The 20,391-nt window shown below is 34.0% G+C and overlaps 1 protein-coding gene across 1 annotated transcript; it reads right to left on the reverse strand.

Moving 5' to 3' along the window:
- Positions 1-17,094: 17,094 nt before the first annotated feature.
- LOC144562012 (omega-hydroxypalmitate O-feruloyl transferase-like) lies at positions 17,095-19,228 on the reverse strand. Its single transcript, XM_078311135.1, has 3 exons — positions 19,049-19,228; positions 18,431-18,895; positions 17,095-18,162 (listed from the first exon to the last, which is right to left on the reverse strand). The coding sequence occupies exons 1-3, from the start codon at positions 19,049-19,051 to the stop codon at positions 17,299-17,301; spliced, it is 1,332 nt and encodes a 443-aa protein (XP_078167261.1). The 5' UTR covers positions 19,052-19,228; the 3' UTR covers positions 17,095-17,298.
- Positions 19,229-20,391: the final 1,163 nt, after the last annotated feature.

The raw sequence follows: 20,391 nt of genomic DNA on the forward strand, positions 1-20,391 counted from the left end.
TTACTCTAGCGAAGGTTTAGGTGGAGATGCTAATTGCTGTAAGCCAAGAATAGGGAGCCTCTAGGGTTTTAGATGAAATCCTTCTAATTATCTCAATACATCTTTATGGCACTCATGTCTACCCATATACAACCTTCTATCACTGCAGCATACAGACCCTCATACTGTCTTCTGTCACTACCATATGCGATATAGACCACCCCGCAGACAGAGCCGCATACCGGTACTATTATTCCCTTCGAATGCCTTGGTTCGGTTCTATGCGTATTTGAAAGGTTCTCCGACTCTAAGATTGGCTTGTGGGGGACAATTTAGGTTATCACAGGATGTAATATAATTAAACTAATACTAATCTAATTAATCACATTCCCCTAGTACTCGCTAAGTAATAACCCTAAATCCTACTTATTACAAGTAATAAATAAATTTCTAATTATAATTCGAGATGTTATCTAACTTTAGTTTTTGAACCGCTGCCAAGTCTCATTAGCCAAAGTGTTTAGTATTTACTTGTATTCTCTTTCACACTGAGATACAATGACTTAACACACATAGGTATGTGGAGGACATTGGCATATAGTAGACCGAACTATGTATACAATGACATATTTCAATAACATTCAAAGAATAACGAATTCTCAAATAGACATAAAAGAAAAATAAATATAATAAAAAGATAATGTATAATTCATTACATTCAAACTCTAGAGAGGAGAAGCTTAGGTACTCAAAGCCATAACAGAATAAAAGAAATTAAATAAGAAAGACATAACTTAAAATCTAGAGAAACCTCTTTCTTAGATGACACCTTATTCTTTCGCATTGGACTTCGAGCGTTTTTCCTTCTCCAACTCCATAATTTACACGTACTATTCTACTCTAATCTATGGACTTACATAACTAAAACATGCACACTAAATTCTATTACATTAGGGGTTTATATAGTAATCCTTAGCGTGTAGCCATGGAGAGCATGAAGGCTAATTTTAGCCTCTCATGCCATATTTGGAGGCGCTAAACATAGATGATTTCCAAAATGAAGTGCTAAAAGTAGACTTCCAATCATAGCAAGACCTGCCACATTTGTAGGTTCGTCCTTCTAGAAGGTTACTACTCAACGGCTGAGATTTCATCCAAACTAGACAGTTCACGGATTGGATTCGTGTGCCCGTGCGGCATAAGCATGTACTCGCATACGGTATAGCTTATACTGTATGAGCCCCGACTTAGTCGAATTTCAGTGAATTTCACTATGTTGCATGTTGTGCACTTCGTGTGAAATATTTACATACTCCATGTGATGGTTTCTTTTGACGCTTCCTTTAGAATTGATCTAAATCTGATATTTTTGTTCCGTTTTCGGCCTAAATTTGCAACTTTCTTCAAAACCTGCCAAAATAGCCTAAAAACACGTTTGCGGTGAATAATTTGAGAAAATGAGTACTTTGCATATGCTTTTTCACCATTTTTTATACTAAAAGTAATGATTTTTGCTATATAAATTGGCATTATCATCAAATATAACAATTTCTTTAAAGATTTTCTAATTTAGAGGATAATAAACTTAATTACACCCTTTACTCATTCTTTCTTCTTTCTATAACTCAGGAGCAGACCTTACCGGTCAACACTGATGTGTGTTTTATAAACCTTATCTAGTACAATTGGTTTTTGATATTGTGAAACACGTAGATTAATAATCGGCTTAGTAAAATTTATGAAAAGAAAGAATAAAAAACACCTCCACCTTTTCTTTAGAAAAAAAGTAAATAAATAATGCAGAAAATTAAATTGAATTTAATCCCCAGTAAAATTTGAAAGGATCCTAGATAGAACCGATCGTTTATCAACTATTACTAATTATCGTTTTGCTCCATTACTTTGCTCGCTAAAAGTCATTATGTCACGAGAACAGATAGTGCGCATTATTGATACGAGGTCAATATACATAATATATAACTATTTAATATCCACAGAGTCTATTTCCTTGAAGCTATTGCCAGTAACGTGGGTAGGTTTTTACATAATACACGGCATAGATTTTGTGTTCGGGATTTCGAATATCATAAACGGAACCTGCACGTACTGCACGTGAGAATCACAGTTCAGTGAAAATAACCGGTGAAGTTTTTTGTTTTTGAAATATTTACTAGATTACTTCTTTTGATGTGTAATTAGTATAATTATACAAAATATGCTAAAATACGCTAAATTTCTCACTTTTTCGATACTCTTATTGTTTGATTTTGGTCTATATTGAATCCAAAATTTATTAAGAATAAGTAAATAAATAAATATTATTTGAGTTATTTCAAAGCTAAATGAGAAACATTTTTCATTGAGATGGATGTTTATGAATTTAAGTCATTTCAAAGCTAAATGAGATTTTTTTTTTTAAAGTGAATTCCCATTTCTAAAGCACTTGTATGTGGTACATGTATTTATCGAAGACATTTCTCGAAAAAAGCGAGGTTAAGACAAGAGGTAAGGCAAGAGAGACGATATTTTCACTGAGAAGACAAAAAATGATAACAAAACTTCAAACGGTGCTGAAGTGTCCGATTTTAGCAAATGACCACTTTTCGAAAAACTTGCGAAAAAATACATGTGTTGGTGACTGACTGCCATGCCCTTTTCAAAATTCATAATTTTTCGATTAAGTTTTTCATTTCTAATTTTTGATCTAAGTAACTCAGTAAATTAGTTATATAATGAACTCGTAGAATACCAATTTTTACTATTTTTGGATTTTCTTTTTTTACTATTTTTTGTAATTTATGAAAGATGACACAACATGACTTAAAAATAAAATAAAATTGTCAATATTTTATAAAAGAGAACAAGAGTATAATTTAGCATAATTTAGCATTTAAGCTAAATTTAGTATAATAATGCTGAATTTAGCATAATTTAACATAATTTAGCATAATTTAGTATAATTAGTATTAGCTTATTTTAGCATAATTAGCGTAAGTTAGCATAATTTAGCGCAATTTAACATAATTTAGAATAATTTAGCGTAATTTAGTATAATTATGCTAATTATACATCAAAAGAAGTAGTCTATCAAATATTAAAAAAAAAACTGATCGGCTATTTTTTTTTTTGGGGGGGGGGGGCTAATTTTTAATTTGGACCTGGTCGGGTCGGGTCCAGGTACTATTATATTTGGACCCGTATCCTAAAAGTGTTCGGGTCCGAACTTCGATCCATACACTTATTTGTTTCAAACCGGATCGGGTCCGGATCCGAATACCTATCTACCCATAGATATTTCGGGTCCAGTCTTTCGGTTCCGGGTAGATAGATACCCATAACTTGTTTGTGGATTATCGGGTCCGATTCGGATACGGGGCGGTTCCAGATCCAGAGCAGATATAGATCATAACTCTAAAGCATTTGAGAAATTATTTACATTTAAATATAATTATAATTTTTTAAACATCTCATATAATAAATCATTACAATATAAATTAAAAACTACTGCAAAATAAAAATTACACTATTAATCTTGTTCATAAATAATAAAATATATCATTCTACATAACAAAATAAAAATAATAACTCTAAATTATTAGTTATCTATCTAAATTAAAAAATACTATCCCATTGATTCAACATTTGCAAGTACATTATCTCAATTACTATTTTACCAATCGCTGTAACAAATGAGAGCTTCAATTGTTGATACCTCCAAACTTGCTCGTTTGCCATCAATTACTCTGTTACCTGTGCTAAAAGCAGATTCTAAAGCTCATGTGTGTATAAACATAGCAAATTGAATTGGAAGTATCATATATTAGATTAGTCATATGAGCAGATTTTTTTTATTAGTAAAATATAGCACAGAAGAACTGAGCTTGTTAAGGCCATAATTAAAAAGCTAGTGTAAAACTACAGCATAAACCTGGTTAAGTTATAACAAGCTATAGCACAACTAAAATATATTATCTAACACAAAAACTTGATGCAGAGTTATTAATATATATTTTATCGGGTATTTATACAGGTATTGGGTCGGATAATTAAATGTTATCCATATACTACCCATTACAGTATCGGTTCCGGTTCGGATCCGGGTCGGATATTAAATTATTAATTTTGTAATTGTACACATAATTTAACCGGTTATATTTTTTAAACCATACCCTATCCAAATTAATCGGATTCGGGTCGGATCCGGTTCGGTTCCGGATCAGATCCAGGTCGGTTCCAGATCAGATCCGGGTCAGTTCCGGATCAGATCCGGGTCGGATCTGGTTCGGTTCCGGATCAGATCCGGGTAATCGGATAAAAGTAGCACCTCTAGCTATAACATGCAATTTCCGAAGTCCTCAGTACTGTGCATATGACCACTTCCCATTTACCTGCTATTTCCATATGACCACTTCTCATTTAATCGGTATGCGGTCGATTAATCAGAATTATACGGACAATTTAACGTTTTTATTAAATTTATGTATATATATCATAATTTATAAAAAAATATTTTATTTAAACTTATCAAATAAACTTAATTTAACTTAGTTCTATTATTATAATATGACACTACGTTTATTTTTTTTCAATTTCAAAGTAAGTAAGAAGAAAAAACTTATATTAAAAATATTAGATGTATATCTAAGAAAAAATAAAACTATAATACATGATTTATAAAACTTATTATTACACACTATTACAGAAAAAAAAAAATTCAATGTGAAAATAAATATTCACTAGAATAAATTAAAATAATGGAAATAAACGGACGATTAAACGGTAAAATGGCTAATTAATCATTTTCATCCGCAAACAGATATCTGTTAAGTGTATTTGTAACAGTTTGATTGCCATTAACGATTAAACGGCCGTTAAGACCGTTTTTTCAAATACAATTTTTATGCATTGCACTTGTTCAGATTTCAGAACAGGTCATGTCAACTTTCCACACCTACCATTAATTAGTTAGGTGCTAGTGAAAGCGGTCGGAATGAAATCCGCTGCTATTCTCTTCCTGTGAACAGTAACCCTGCTTTTTCGAATCCAACCATTCATTTTTTTGGGGAACAAATCTCAAAGCAACTTTTTTCAAAACATTTATGTGCACGCTTCTCGAAACAATTCAATGATTGAATTTGAAAAGACAGAGATAGCAGGAACACTGTTCATGCACGAGCAGATTTTGATCCAAAGTGGTCAACTGTAGAAGATTATTATTATTATTTGAGCATATTTTGTTATAAAGCTCAACGGGTTGAAAATACAATAGTTACATGAATATTTATCAAAGAAACTGTTTGTAAAAATTGAGTGTAAATTTACAAGATGTTAATTACATTTCATGAAACATAAACAACATGCAACATGAAAGCATCTAACAATCTGGTGCCGAAATTTTTATTAATATCCAAAACAATTAATTAATTTCAAAAACTATCTTCCTCTGTGCTGAAATTCAAAATCTATTCAAACCGAAAAAAAATTATCGGTTTGAAGCCAACTTTTTAGTAAGAAAAGTCCAGGTTAAATACCTTCCAAAACCGGTAATAATTTTCCCGGTTGCTACGACCAGTAAAAAAAACACTGGTTTCATAACACAAAATTGTTCTATTTGTTATAAAACAACAAGCAACCTAAACAATATATCATTTCTGGGCAGAGATCAAGGTCAGCACATAATAAATTTATCATTTCTGAGCAGAGATTGGTGTTTTAGCTACAACTATTTATTTATTGATATGGCGAGTCATCTATATAATATGATTGTGACCCGTTACATGTATTAAATGTTGTAAAGTGAATAGGAACTAGAAGTTTGATATTTATTATTTGCACATGATATTATTTTTTCTTATGTGGGTCCTACAATTAAGAGCTTTCTTTTCTGCTCAAACAAGAGAGAAGAAAACACAGCGAGAGAAAATTATGAGATGGGAGTACTGATAATATCTGACAATTCAATATTTTTTAGTAAAATCAAATCGTTTTTTTTTTTGCCGGTCTTACAAACCGGAAAAATTATCACCGGTTTCAGAAGGATGCAACCGGAATTTTTACTACCAAATAGTTGGCTTGAAATCAGTAAAAAAAAATTCTTGTTTGGATAGATTTCGAATTCCAATGTAGAGAGGATAGTTTTTTAAATTAATTATCTTTTTTGGATATTAATAAAAATTTCGGCATACTAGAGGATCCAAAGTTTTAATGAAATTTTATACTTTGCTCCTCACAACTAGAGGTGTCAACGGGTACAATAAAGATTAGGTGGAAACATTTTTATACTCGTATTTGTCATGATAACAAAAATATTTTTTATCCTTTCCAGTACTCGATTAAGTTAATAAACAAATAAAAAATGCTATTGACATCCAGATTTCTACTTTCGATAATATATTTTTCAAAAAAAGAAAACAAGAAGAAGAAACTAGTAATGAATGTAATTAATTTGTATTGTGAAAATTAGTAAAGTACAAAAATTTATCGTATCAGTATCAAGTACCATCTCCATACAAATATATATCTATAATTATATATATATATATATATATAGAGAGAGAGAGAGAGAGAGAGAGAGAGAGAGAGAGATGGGCTACGGTGCATTGCAATGCATAGGCACCCTTGTGCATTGGACCATAAATCACCGATTCAAAGTCCAAATGACCGATCCAAGCCGTTCATCTTGTTCTCCATATTAATATGTGCTTGGAGACCAAATTTTACATTTTTTTGGAATTTTTTTACTATTTTTTTAGATTTATTGAAAATCTAGGTGAACAGTAAAAACAATAAAAATTTCTAGACCACCGGATCAGCGATTTTCAAAGTGGCTTAATAGATAGTAAAAAAATTCCAAAAAATGTAAAATTAATATAGTCTCCAAGCACATATTAATATGGAGAACAAGATGAACGGTTTGGATCGGTCATTTGGACTTTGAATCGGTGATTTATGGTCCAATGCACAAGGGTGCCTATGCATTGCAATGCACCATAGCTCATCTCTCTCTCTCTATATATATATATATATATATATTAGTATTTTTAAAATTATCTTATAAAATAACGGTTAAGAAATAGCCTTTATCCGTACTCTTACCTGCTATGATAATGAAAAAAAATCTTTATCCTTACCTGTAATCAAGAAGTTAATGAAAACAAATCTTATTCTTATCTCTCTTTTCAAAATACAATACATATCGGGTAAACAGATAAGAAAATCTTATCCTTATCCTTTTTTCGAATACGATACGAACCAGATAAACTGATAAAATGATGTTATTGACACCCTTGCTCACAATACCTCCATTTGTGCTGGGTGTATCTCATTTTCCTCATATTTATGTGTCAGGTTATGGAATGACTAGTTCAAGAGCATATCTATCCTATTATTTGCAAATAAGCTGTAAATATATATTTGGCAACAGCAATTTAGAATGTTGGAATGGAGAATTACAGCAAATTTAAGTATCATGCTAAATTAGCAATCGGGTTGAAAATATTTTTTTTGAAACTTTGACAGTGGTTGTCAAGTATAATTTTTATTAATTAAAACGTAAAATACATTCATTGTTCTACATCCAAAACATCATCCAAACTACATCAACATCTAAAAAACATCCGCATCTAAATATCAACATCTAATAACACAAACAACTAAAACAACAAAAGAAACAAACCATATCATTTAGTGGTAAATACCGATAACCTTCAGTATTGGCTGACTATAGCGACCAAAGGAAATAAGACATATTTTTCTTTTTCTTCTTTTTTTCTATTTGGGTTGCGGGCATAGAAGGCAGGGTGCCACTGTGGTGGGAGTGCAAAGAGAGAGGAGAGCCGACGACTAGGGCTATTACTGCCAACTATCCTTAGCTCTTCCAATAATGGTGAAGGAATAGAAGGTGCCGATAGACAAGAGAGATGACGACTAGGGCTATTATTGTCAACTTTCTCTTCTCCCGACGGATAGGTGCTGGGGTAGGGGGCAGAAACGAGTAGCGCTTGCGGCTAAGATTTTTTAAAGAGAAAGCGGAGTGGACGAGAGTGGAAGAGGGTGGAGGAGGGAATGGAGAAGGTAGAGAAGAAGAGAAGGAAGAGGAGAGGGTTGTCGGTGCGGATCCCCCGCTCCCCCCAAGGGGGAGAGGGAGGCGAGGACGGGACTGAGAAAGCTTGCGGTGCGAGATGGAAGAAAGAATATGGCAGAGACAGCTAGGGTTTTTTTTTCTCAAATTGACCTAAGTTAGAGTAACCCCGGGTTTGAAAATAGTTACTACATCAAATTTGGGCAAGAACTAATTTCAAGTATATAATATTGGAAGCTGATAACAGTACTCGCACTGTACCCGCAGAGGGACCACCGAAAATTAAATGTGAAAAAATAACTTTTTGTGGAGATCACAAAAACTCCACAATTCAAATTTTTTTTCCTAAAATATTAATATTTATGCATGGAAGTATTTATACCTATGTACAGAAGTATTTATAGCTATGAGGTAAACAATTATTTATTGTGCGGGTACTGTAGCGCGAAGATAATAGTATCCACAGCACTGTACCCACGGGGGGACCACCGAAAATTAAATGCAGAATGATAACTTCCTGCAAGGACTGCAGAGTCTCCACAATTTTAATTTTTTTTCATATTATTGATGTCAATATTTTTTTCTTTCAAATGAGATCCATGATAACGTACTTTTAGACTCGTCGTCGCGCAAGTATTTATACCTCGCCGTACAAATATTTATACCTATACTTGCAAGTATTTTTTTACATATGACACTGAAAGTATTAATATCTAAGTATTGAAAGTATTTATACTTATACATTGAAGTATTTATACGTATGAGGTCAACTATTTTTGTTAGAGGAAGGCTGACGTGGGGATGAATGGGGAACTCGAAAAAGGATAAACATAACAAGTCACGCATCAAAGTACTAATTTTTTTTAAGTGTTAATATCTTATTTTCTAAGTATTTATAACTACGAAGGTATACATATCTAAGTATTTTTTACATATGACACTGAAAATATTAATATCCTAAGTACTGAAAGTATTTATATCTATGCATTGAAATATTTATTCCTATGAAGTCAACTATTTTTGTTAGAGAAAGGTTCAGGGACGGAACTAGAAAATAAAGATTGAGGAGGCTGAAATCAAATATAGTGTAATTTCATATTATAACGGGGGCAAATGCATATAAAATTTACAATATCTAATGGACCAAACTATAAAATTTTAATCTATGGGGGTGGCTTAGCAACCTTTACCCATCACTGTGTTCCGCCACTGTAAAGGTTGACGTGAGAACGAGTGCAGAAATTGTAAAAGAAAAACTATATAATTAGTGGGAACCATAGAGAAATGATGCTGCTGGGATTTTAGAATAATAATTAGTTGAGACTATATAATTAGTGGGGACCATAATACATTATTTCTCTAAGTGCGGATACTGTAGCGCGGGTACTAAAATAATTATTCTATAATATTAGCAATTGTAAAATTATCAATCCTGAAATTTTTTTTGTGATGTCAGCAAAAGTGAAATTACAAGAAAATAAACATTCTGAAATTGATATGACGAAAATTGTTAAATTACTGATGTGGCAAAAAAATTTAACCTTTACTATTATAAATAGTTAGGCAATTTTCCTTTTGAAAGTCGAAATTTAACAATAAAAGTAACTTTGCCATCCAACATTTTTATGCCCTGAAGAACGCTAGCTACACAGGTATGGGGCACTTTTGGGGGCTATGATACAATAACTTAGAATTAATTTCGTTGCAGGTCTCAAAATGGAGATTCCCTATATAGTTCTCTTCATTCTATGTTGACATTGAGATCATTAATTTAACTGTATGTATATATTTTTATATCCACAAATTATATATAGAAAAATATCCATGTGGATATGGGTCAAATTGCAACTGTACATGCATCTTCTAAACTCTCAATTTCTCATCTACATGCCTCTGTTCCTTAACCTTAATTTTGGTTTTACCTGAAAGGTAAGGTACGTAGAGGCTGAGCTTGTATACTCAGTAATGCTCTATGCATTCAGACAGCAGATGCTGAAGCTTGATGTAATTAATTTGGCCTACGGGCTTTGAAATCAAAAAAAAAAAAAAAAAAGTAATCAGGAGGGTTTCTGGAATCTATGGAATCTGGTATGAAACAAATAAAACCGAATAGTTTTAAAATTTCAAACTGAAATAAATGCTGATTTACTAATTTAACAAAAGAAGTGCACCGTTCAAATGAGATTTTCTAAGTACAAAGACGAATCTAAGACTGTATATCAATGAGATAGACATATATATATTTGGTGAAATAGAGAGAGAAGAAAAAAATCATTGAAACCTCTTAACTATTTCGGTCACTGCAAATTCTGAAATTTCTGGCCGAAACAACCGAAATTTCGCTTAATAATAGCAAATCTTAATTAGGATTTATGATAGATTGATTTAGTCAAACCTAATCGTCTGTCTGTCTCGATCTCTATTTCCTATTATATATATGAATATATCTATCTATCATTTCTGGCAGCAACGCTCTTTAAATAAAAGGGAGTTTGGTTTAGGCAAAGGTATCCAGTGCAGTTCTGTTTACCTTCTCTAAGGTCTGTAGCCTCCCTTAGTCAACCTCTCCATTGAAAACACCTTCCCCTTTTTTCTTCTCTCTCACATTGTTATCCAATAAAAGTAGAAGACTTGAAACAATAGCCATGAGCAATCTAAAGGTTCCAAGAATTCTTTGCATGCTCCACCAAGTATATGACAGAGGTTAATCTCTCATTTCTAATATAACTTCTCCTTGCTTAGTGTGGAAAACAAATATAGGTTTTGATACTTTCTTCATAAAAGGCCTTTGTTGTGTTGTAACCAAATTACTTTAAACTTCTATTCCTGTCATCTGTCTTCATATCTTCTCAATCCGCCATTACCCAACATAATAATAACACCAAATTCTGATTGATGAGGAGAATGGAGGAAGACAAGAAAGAGAGAGAAAAGGGCCTTAAGAAGCTCCTAGTGAGATCCTTAAGGAGGTGTTATTCCCTTCGTAGCCGGTCACCAGAAGGCGACAATAGCCACAACCATCTTCCCCCAACTGGATGCTTATCGCTGTATGTGGGCCCCGAAAAGGAGCGCTTCATTATCCGCACCGCACACCTCAACCACCCACTCTTTCAAACACTTCTCGATGAGGCAGAGTCGGCGTACGGATATGCTGCTGCGGGCCCGCTTGTTTTACCATGTGATGTCGAGTCATTCCTCGATACTTTGTGGGAGATGGAGAAGGAGTCGGAAGTTGAGAGATCGCCGATTTGTGGCCTTCCGAGTGGAAGGAGAACCAGTATGTACCAGCTTTTAAGCCCTGCAAAAACGGATATTCGAGGTTGGAATCCACTAGCCAAGAAGAATAGAAGTATGAGTTTCCCTCCTTTTTCACCATTACGATGAAGGTGATGTGGAACTTAATTATTATCTAGTAAAATTGTATGTCAAATGGTGTTTTCTAAAATATCAAGGAATTCTCTTCCCCAATGAAATTTCAAGGAAATACATGAAATATATATATGTCATAGAAGAATATTATTTAGCCATACATGATATATATGGATTATAATTTGCATTATTGATGAAATACAGCAGATGAATTAAAGTGGTGTTTGAAGTGAGAATTGCTGGAAATTTTAGAGACAATTTGTGTGTAGGTCTTTATTTTCTTCATGTGATTAGGATATGTGATTTAGGGGCACCACAAAATTAATCAGAGTTGCATGAGAGTGGGTTTATGATTTTATTATGTAAATCTATGTGCTGCAACTATATTGGTACAATAATGTCTTTCTAATGAATACAATTTTATTTTATTGTGTAATCCAGTGCTGACTGCTGACTGCTTTAAATCAGTAGATGAGTTCTCAAAGCATCTCGTGGGTTTTGTATCAGAAAACCATTAATTCCCCAAGAATAAAATGTTTATATTAAGAAAGATGTCGCTACTCGCATATTTGTGTTAGACGTCCCGGAAATAAATGTGCTATTATTCTCAAGGAATCTCAACTGTTCAAATGTTTCTATCCGTGAATCTCAAAATGATAAAATTTTCATGCACCAATCTCAAAGAAGACTAACGGTTGGGATCAGAATAACAGGTTCTTGTTATTCCTTGACAATATATATATAACAGCAGATTTATTTCCGGCTTATGACAACCGAAAAAGGAATGTGCAACGGAATAAAAACTCTCAGCACCATAACCACTTGAAAGTCATGTCAGGTTGAGATATGGGCTTAGATTTTTGTTCACCTCCGATTTGAGGGAGTGAGACTGAGGTGACTTTAAAAAATTTGTAATTTTGTTCACCTCCGATTTGAGGGTGTATAAAAGAGAATCACAATGGTTTTGCATTCAGTGTTTCCTCTCCTCTTAGCGTTAGTTGTCTCATTTGAAGGTGCATCATGCATAAGACGACTTACCTCTCTCGATCTCCATGCTAATAATTATGTAAACTATATATCGTGAGGTTCCTTCAGGTCCAGATTCAATATAATACATCATCCAAGTCCGCCTATGGAGACCAATGATCTTAGTACTTACCGTGAGATTCCTTTGGGCCCAGACCTGATACTGATACATCAATTCTGATTTAAGTTCAGGAATAATATGAAGTATACTATTCACGTATGTAGTTTAGAATTATTTAGTTACTTTTTTTTAATGAAAGATGAGGGTCAAAGTCCTCAAATTCTTTTTTCATTTATTAAAGCACACAAGTAATGTCATTATTTATATAAGGTTCTACAAAAGAAAACAAAAAAGTAAAACTACAAAAAAATAAAATCAAACTACAAATGAAAGTAAAATAAAATAAATATAAACTGTAACCTAAAAAAGAAAGCTAAATGCCAAAGCGAAAATGAAAAAGAAAGTTTTTTTAAAACAATAAAACTTTTATATCTTTATCACCATGATCAGAAGGCACTGGTACCTGATCGGTACCAGTTACCAGTTGAGTTTAGGATGTAGTATCTCTATCTGAAAACGCTGATTTGGCTGTACCAGTAAGACTGTTACCGAACTGGTGTTCTAAGAACAATTACCAGTTGGATTTGTGACGATTGACCGTACCAGAAAATGCTGGTACAGAATTGGTGCTCTAAGAACCAATTTCCAATCTACCAGAAAACACTGGTCCATCCCAGAAAACTAATGTAGTCCGTACCTGTTACCAGTTGGCTTTGTATCCTTCTTCTTTTTACTAATTCTCTAAGAACCAGCTGACATACTCATTTTTTATTTCATTATGTAATTCTCTGCACTGTTTCTTTTTTTTTGTCAATAAATATTCTTCGACATCTTTCTCGCCATATTACGAAGCTTATTACTGTTTGTAGTTTGTGCACTTGCTGATGTGGAGATCTAGTGATTGCTTGGCAGTATTTTTTTCTCATCACTAACTGGCACCTAGGTAAGTTGATATCTATTTGAAACTCATTTTGAATTCGTATCATGAAGGCAGAACAAAGAGAAGTCTTACTTCTTACTACACTTAACAGAATGAAAGCAGAAGAAAGAGAAAAAAAAAAGCATAGAATAGAATATAAAATAATTATGCAAAACATAGACAAAATCTTCGATTCACTATTAGCACTGAAAGAAGTCTAACCGATTATTATTTTATTCATCCAACAGCAAATCAATACACTGCAAATTAACCTATTACAAGGAAAATATTTCCATGTATTAATGACACTTCTCTTATTTTTGTGAAACAGAATTAGCTAAAAGCCCTCTACTTATGGTGGGCTGGGATGATGTATTTGGTCTGGGCCTGTAAGAACATCACGATAGTCGTTGGATTGATCCGCATAAGAGTTGGTCATCTCGAGAGGTAGACTAGGATCATGTATCGAGCTTGGACCTGAAGGAGGAACATCTGAACGGTAGATATGAAAATCATTTGCATAAGAGCTGGTCATCTCTAGAGGTGGACTAGGATCATGTATCGGGCTTGGACCTGAAGGAGGAACGTCTGAACGGTAGATATGGAAATCATTAGATTGGCCTGCATAAGAGCGGGTCATCTCGAGAGGTGGACTAGGATCATGTATCGGGCTTGGACCTGAAGGAGGAACGTCTGAACGGTAGATATGAAAATCATTAGATTGGCCTGCATAAGAGCGGGTCATCTCGAGAGGTGGGCTAGGATCATGTATCGGGCTTGGACCTGAAGGAGGAACGTCTGAACGGTAGATATGAAAATCATTAGATTGGTCTGCATAAAAGCTGGTCATCTCGAGAGGTGGGCTAGGATCATGTATCGGGCTTGGACCTGAAGGAGGAACGTCTGAACGGTAGATATGAAAATCATTAGATTGGCCTGCATAAGAGCGGGTCATCTCGAGAGGTGGGCTAGGATCATGTATCGGGCTTGGACCTGAAGGAGGAACGTCTGAACGGTAGATATGAAAATCATTAGATTGGTCTGCATAAAAGCTGGTCATCTCGAGAGGTGGGCTAGGATCATGTATCGGGCTTGGACCTGAAGGAGGAACGTCTGAACGGTAGATATGAAAATCATTAGATTGGCCTGCATAAGAGCGGGTCATCTCGAGAGGTGGGCTAGGATCATGTATCGGGCTTGGACCTGAAGGAGGAACGTCTAAACGGTAGATATGAAAATCATTAGATTGGTCTGCATAAGAGCTGGTCATCTCGAGAGGTGGACTAGGATCATGTATCGGACTTGGACCTGAAGGAGGAACGTCTGAACGGTAGATATGAAAATCATTAGATCGGTCTGCAAAAGATCTGGTCATCTCCTGAGGTGGGCTAGGATTATGTATCCGATTTGAACCCCAAGGAACTTCATGGTAAGTTTCGAAATCATTGATATGTGGAGAGGTAAATCTTATGCATAATGCACATTCAAATGAAACAACTAACACTAAGAGGAGCGGTAAGACTGAATTAAAAATCATTGCAATTCTATTTTTTCTGGTGATAAATATTTTGTTGAGAAAATGATAGTCTGGTTGTGTTATATATATAGGATACAAACAGGGTCGTCAGAGCAGCATAAATAATAAGCAATCCATGCGTATTAACTAGTAATTAATAAAAGATTTCATAAATGAATTTATATCTTTGCCAGAGTATCTTACTATTTTTTTAAAATTATCTCGGGAGATCATTCGTTGTTTGTTATGAAAATGACTTAAATTCGTATCTTTTTCGAATTATCCTACTATTAAATCTTATATATATATATATATTTTAGAGAACATTAATAATATATATTTAAATCATGAACAAGAACCAAATAAATAGTGGTTTTCTGACATCAAATTCAAGCTGGTTGGCCGGTGGTTACCAAATATGGGAATGATATGTATGCCTGTTACCATGTGAAACTATTGTTTGTACGTTCTTCTTCATCTAATTTCAATTGGGTTATTGGATAAGTAATATCCGATAACTTTTGGAATCCAAACCCTTTAGTGTCGGTGCTTCCATATCTGTTGTGCTTGAAGGTAATCACATCACATTTAATTTGAATTGTTGGATGTGTATTCTAGAATGCTTTACAGATGTAAACTACAAATCTACAAGTGTAACCTACTAAACTTTCCAGAGATTGAGGTGATAAATATGGTCTATAGATTTTTATAAGAAATTTTTATATAAAGAAAAATTGGAGAGGTTAAGGAAATTTCTATTAAATATGTTGCAATTATACTTAATTTCTATGAATGTTGACATATGATGAAACATTTGTGTTGAAATAAAACGTAGTAAGAGGTTAAATTATCATTTCTCCTGAAAAATATAAAATTATTTGACTGATGAATTCAGCGTTATAATTATGAGCAATATGAATCTGTGTCCTTGCACCAAATTACCAAAATGACCCTCGGGTCTGGGCCTATTGGGCCGGTTTGTTTCAAATTAAAATTGTGGGGAAACCAAAGAATTACAAATTCTTCAACTGCCTCACAGTATATCTGAAATGATATGATCATATGGTGCATTTGACTTAAAATGCTTACTTAATGCCAGCTTGTTATTATTTTTTTTTACTTTTAGTTAGGCTTTAGTGTTATTGTTTTCCAATTTTGTTTTCTTTTAGTTGTAAGCACCAGCCACCAATGTTCATCATTTTCATACAAATTGTCCTTTCAATGTGAAGTCATTAGCATTACTTTAAGGAATATAATTAAAAAACATATGATTAAAATTGAAAGGAAAAAAAAAAAAGTAAATGACATTTTTATAATAAAAGGTGGAAGAATTTAGTCTTCCCCTCAAAAATTTCCTTGCCGTGTCAATTAATGCGACAAATTAAATGCAATGGAAATTCCCAGCTCACTATGTTGTTTTCCATATTATTTCTTTTTACTTTTTTTTTTGAAAGCTTGGTAGGTGCTACCAAGGTAATTTTATTAATTGTATTCGCTCTGTTTTCCATATGATTTCACCTTTGGAAATTATGCCTGTTGCAATAAGGACATGTTATAGGTTGATTCTCATTGTTTTTAAGGTATATAAAGATTACAAGATTTTTTTTATTAAGTAAAATTATGAAATTTATACAAAAATATAGAGCTTCCTTTTTTGTTTTAGCATTATTTTAAATAGGGCTGATCTTATTAAAATAAATTATAGTAAGGCTACCGTGCATAGAGGGCTACGGTGCTACGGCTCAATATTCGAGTTTTCAAAATCATAACGGTCGATCCGAACCGTTCATCTTGTTCTCCATATTAATATGTGTTTAGAGACCAAATTTTACATTTTTTTTAGAAATTTTTTACTATCTTTTTAGATAGGTAGAAAATCACCTGATCTAAAAATTATGCACCATTCAGATATTTGATTTTTCTACCTATCTAAAAAAATAGTAAAAAAAAATTTCCAAAAATATAAAATTTGGTCTCCAAACACATTAATATGGAGAACAAGATGAATGGTTCGGATCGACCGTTAGAATTTTGAAAACTCGAATATTGAGCCGTAGCACCGTAGCACCGTAGCACCGTAGCACCGTAGCCCTCTATGCAACCGATAGCACCGTAGCCTTACTCAATAAATTAAGTTATAATTATTACCAATACAACCTCATCATTCTTTATTATAGATACATACAATCAAGTAGAATACAGCTGGAGAAAGCCAAATAACTTCCATAGTCATCTCCATCCAACCATGAAATTGGATTTGGGTTTGCAAATTACATAGTAGACAAAAATATCACATGTGCTTATACAAACAAATAGTTGATAAATGATAACATCACCTGTATATATAATTAAATTTCCATCAACTCCTTAAACCTCTCCATTGCAGAGGAAGGGAGTCCAAGAAGCACATTGATGTTCTTCTTTTCTTTTCCACTAGACAAAAACAATGTTACCTCTTTCTCAGGCAGGGTTACTGGACCCGATTGCACCGGTTCGCCCCACCCGAAATCTGTACTATGAAAATCAAGTCTTGACCAAGTGGTTATAAGCAAGGTTGAAGCAAGAGAAGGCCGTAAACGAGTCATCTCAAAATAATCCACCGCAGATCTGATGTAATCATCCGTTACCATTTTAATGGCATCTTGGACTAATCCGACGGTGTATGATAGAGGGTTGCTCAAGAGCTCACCAACTTTGCATATGGAATTTGTTAGCACAATTCCATTGCCAAAATACCGCTTTGGCAATGGTGGATTAAGTCTTGACCGACCATCAACCGCAAATAGAAGCTTAGTACGCTGGTCCGGGTGAAACCCCAATGCTTGAGATCTAGCCCGCCATACAAATGCCGCCAAAGCCTCAAAAGTGGTACACTTCTCCAAGGTTTCATCTTGCATGGCTAGGGTTTTTATATGATTTAGTCTTTCCTGATTGAAGTTGAATGATTGGTACAGAAGGGATTCCTCTTGGTACAGATTGATTGAGGAGTTTGACGAATCATCGAGTTCAGTGAACTCATTATGTGGGAAATTAACAGATAAAGGATTGCGGGGTTTCAATATAGTGCGGTTTGAAAATGGGGGTATCGGACGGGTTGTACCACGGGCTGTCTCGGCCCATGAGTTCACGAATTCCATGGCGCCAATTCCATCAAACATGCAATGATTCATGGCCAAGCCAAGGACGAAGCCCCCACATTTGAACTTGGTCACCTATAAGAGAAAAAAAATGAAAACAATTGAAAAAAATTGCCACTAGGTAATTGCCTTTCAAGAAAACAAGTTGGGCTTTTTGCAAATAATTTGCAAATAAACTTTTCAATTTATATGCCGTGGAAATCAATTTTTTTTTTCTATGCAAGAATTTAGATAATCAATATGATATCTTAGAAAGAAGTAAATTCGCTAGATACTGGTATTTTTCACCTTACCTACTGGAATTCGAAAAAGCAAATCAAATCAATTTTAAAGATCACTAGACCTGAGCCACAAGAGGAGGCATCTCTAAAATGTTCTTTGCACCAGGTATATTGTACACAAGAGTACCGAGCATAGATGGATCCGGTTTTGTGATATCCCCAATTTTCACCAAATCACAATCTGCCTCTGCTTCGACGAAAACAGCCCCTTCACCAGTGCAATCCACTATGAGCTTACCCTCATTACTTACTGTGAGGCGACCAGCCAAGGGGTAGAAATCCACGAGCACTTTCGAAAGGGATTCTCTTAGGGTATCAAAAACTTGCTCATTGCTTTTGTCCTGTGACTTGAAACAGTATATAGTTTGTACTGTAACAGCTATGTTTTGATCTAGATTTGAGAGGTAGTATGGGCCATTTTTTGTTTCCACCATTGGCGGTACGAGTGTTGGCTCCTTTTTGTGTACCCTCAACAAAACTTCTGCACTGGATTTATCCATTTGTGATCCATTGGCATTCCCTGAGACCTGAAAAAGTTCATAATGAAAGCATTAGTTCCAATAGGTAGAACTTATCAAAACATTTAACAAGCTAATTTGGCACTTCCTCTGTGCTAAGTTTAAGAATTGAAACAACAGTGGACATCTTCTGGAAAGAACATAAGCTGTGGGGATTACTACCATTTTTGGTTATATGAAAGGTGAGATTGCAACAAGGTATGACTGAGTTGTTGATCTTTGTTGTGGGACAAAATTTATAAGGATGGACCCGAATGAAGTGATCTAGAAGAAAAGGAAAAGTGTAGAGGAGAGCTCTGTTAGATAAGAAACAAATAATAATTTGGGACTCTCTCGATGAAGGATTGCTTGAATGTTTGTGTATAGTGTGAAATAGTCCACTAGCTCTTGAACAAAATCTCACCAGAGTTTGAGGCATTTCAAATTTCTAGGTGAGAATTTGTTAGACTCAGCTTACTCACACGTAAAAGTCACGGTACAAGAATACCAGCCATCCTCCAATACTTGTTTCAAACCCATAATGAAAGTCTTGGGCTTTACGATTTAAGCAATTGTTATTAAAAACCAAAATTTCAACAACTCTACGTTCCTTTCGTATATTTCGGTACCAACTAGGGCCTCAATGTCACTCTTTTATCAGTTTACGCGATTTGATAGTATGGATTAGGGATGCACAAAAAATAAATTCCTAGTTCGTGATTCGGTGATTCGATTCAAGTTTGATTCGAAAATATTCGTAAAAAAATTGATTTTAAATAGTTTGAAATTAATTCAAATCAAATTCAAACTAGACCTAGTTCATTCGAAATAGGTTCACAAACTATTATAGTTTGAAATTCAAAGTAACGTGAACCGTTAATTTCCGCTGATAACTTAAAAGTTAAAATATAAGACCGTCCAGCCATAAATCATAACTCAAGTCATAACTCTCACTCTTAGTTCTAAAATCTTAGACAACTTTCAACGACTACACTCTTCCTTGTCGTAAAAAAGTTTGTAAAAGATTCGAAATTGAGTTCGTAAAAAATTTGATTCAAAATTAATTTAAACCAAACTTAGTTCAAAATTAATTGAAACCAAACTCAAACTGAGATAAATTCAATTCATTTGCAGTCCTAGTATGGATACAAAAAATTTCACGAGCTTATCAAATGCAGGTAAGGTTAAAAAAAAAAGTCATTAATTTAGTATGGATATAAAAATACTTCAACCCAAACCGTATCGTATGCATTGACACCCCTAGTTCCAACAAAAGCACATCCAGTTCAATTGGTTTCAGACTTTCCCCTAATCAAATTGGTCTGAAATAATAAAAATCACAAACGATGAAACATTTCTTTTGTGCCTCTACAGTGTTAAAAATTCACAATTTCCAGCTACCCCTACAAATAATATTCCTCGTAATAAAAACATGGGCAACATCCCCTAGATCCCTTTCAATTGTCTCAAATTAACCCGAAATGCCTTTATCAGAGAGTTCACATGACTACGAGCATGCAATGCAC

Source organism: Carex rostrata, chromosome 11 (assembly GCF_964058835.1).
Source record: "Carex rostrata chromosome 11, lpCarRost1.2, whole genome shotgun sequence".
Taxonomy (NCBI): Eukaryota; Viridiplantae; Streptophyta; class Magnoliopsida; order Poales; family Cyperaceae; genus Carex; species Carex rostrata.

Bases quoted from the DNA above. Each gene is read 5' to 3' on its own strand.
- LOC144562012 (XM_078311135.1), bottom strand. The intron at 18,163-18,430 runs GTCTAGTGATCT...TTTCTCTTATAG, and splicing joins TGCCTCCTCTTGTGGCTCAG to GTGACCAAGTTCAAATGTGG.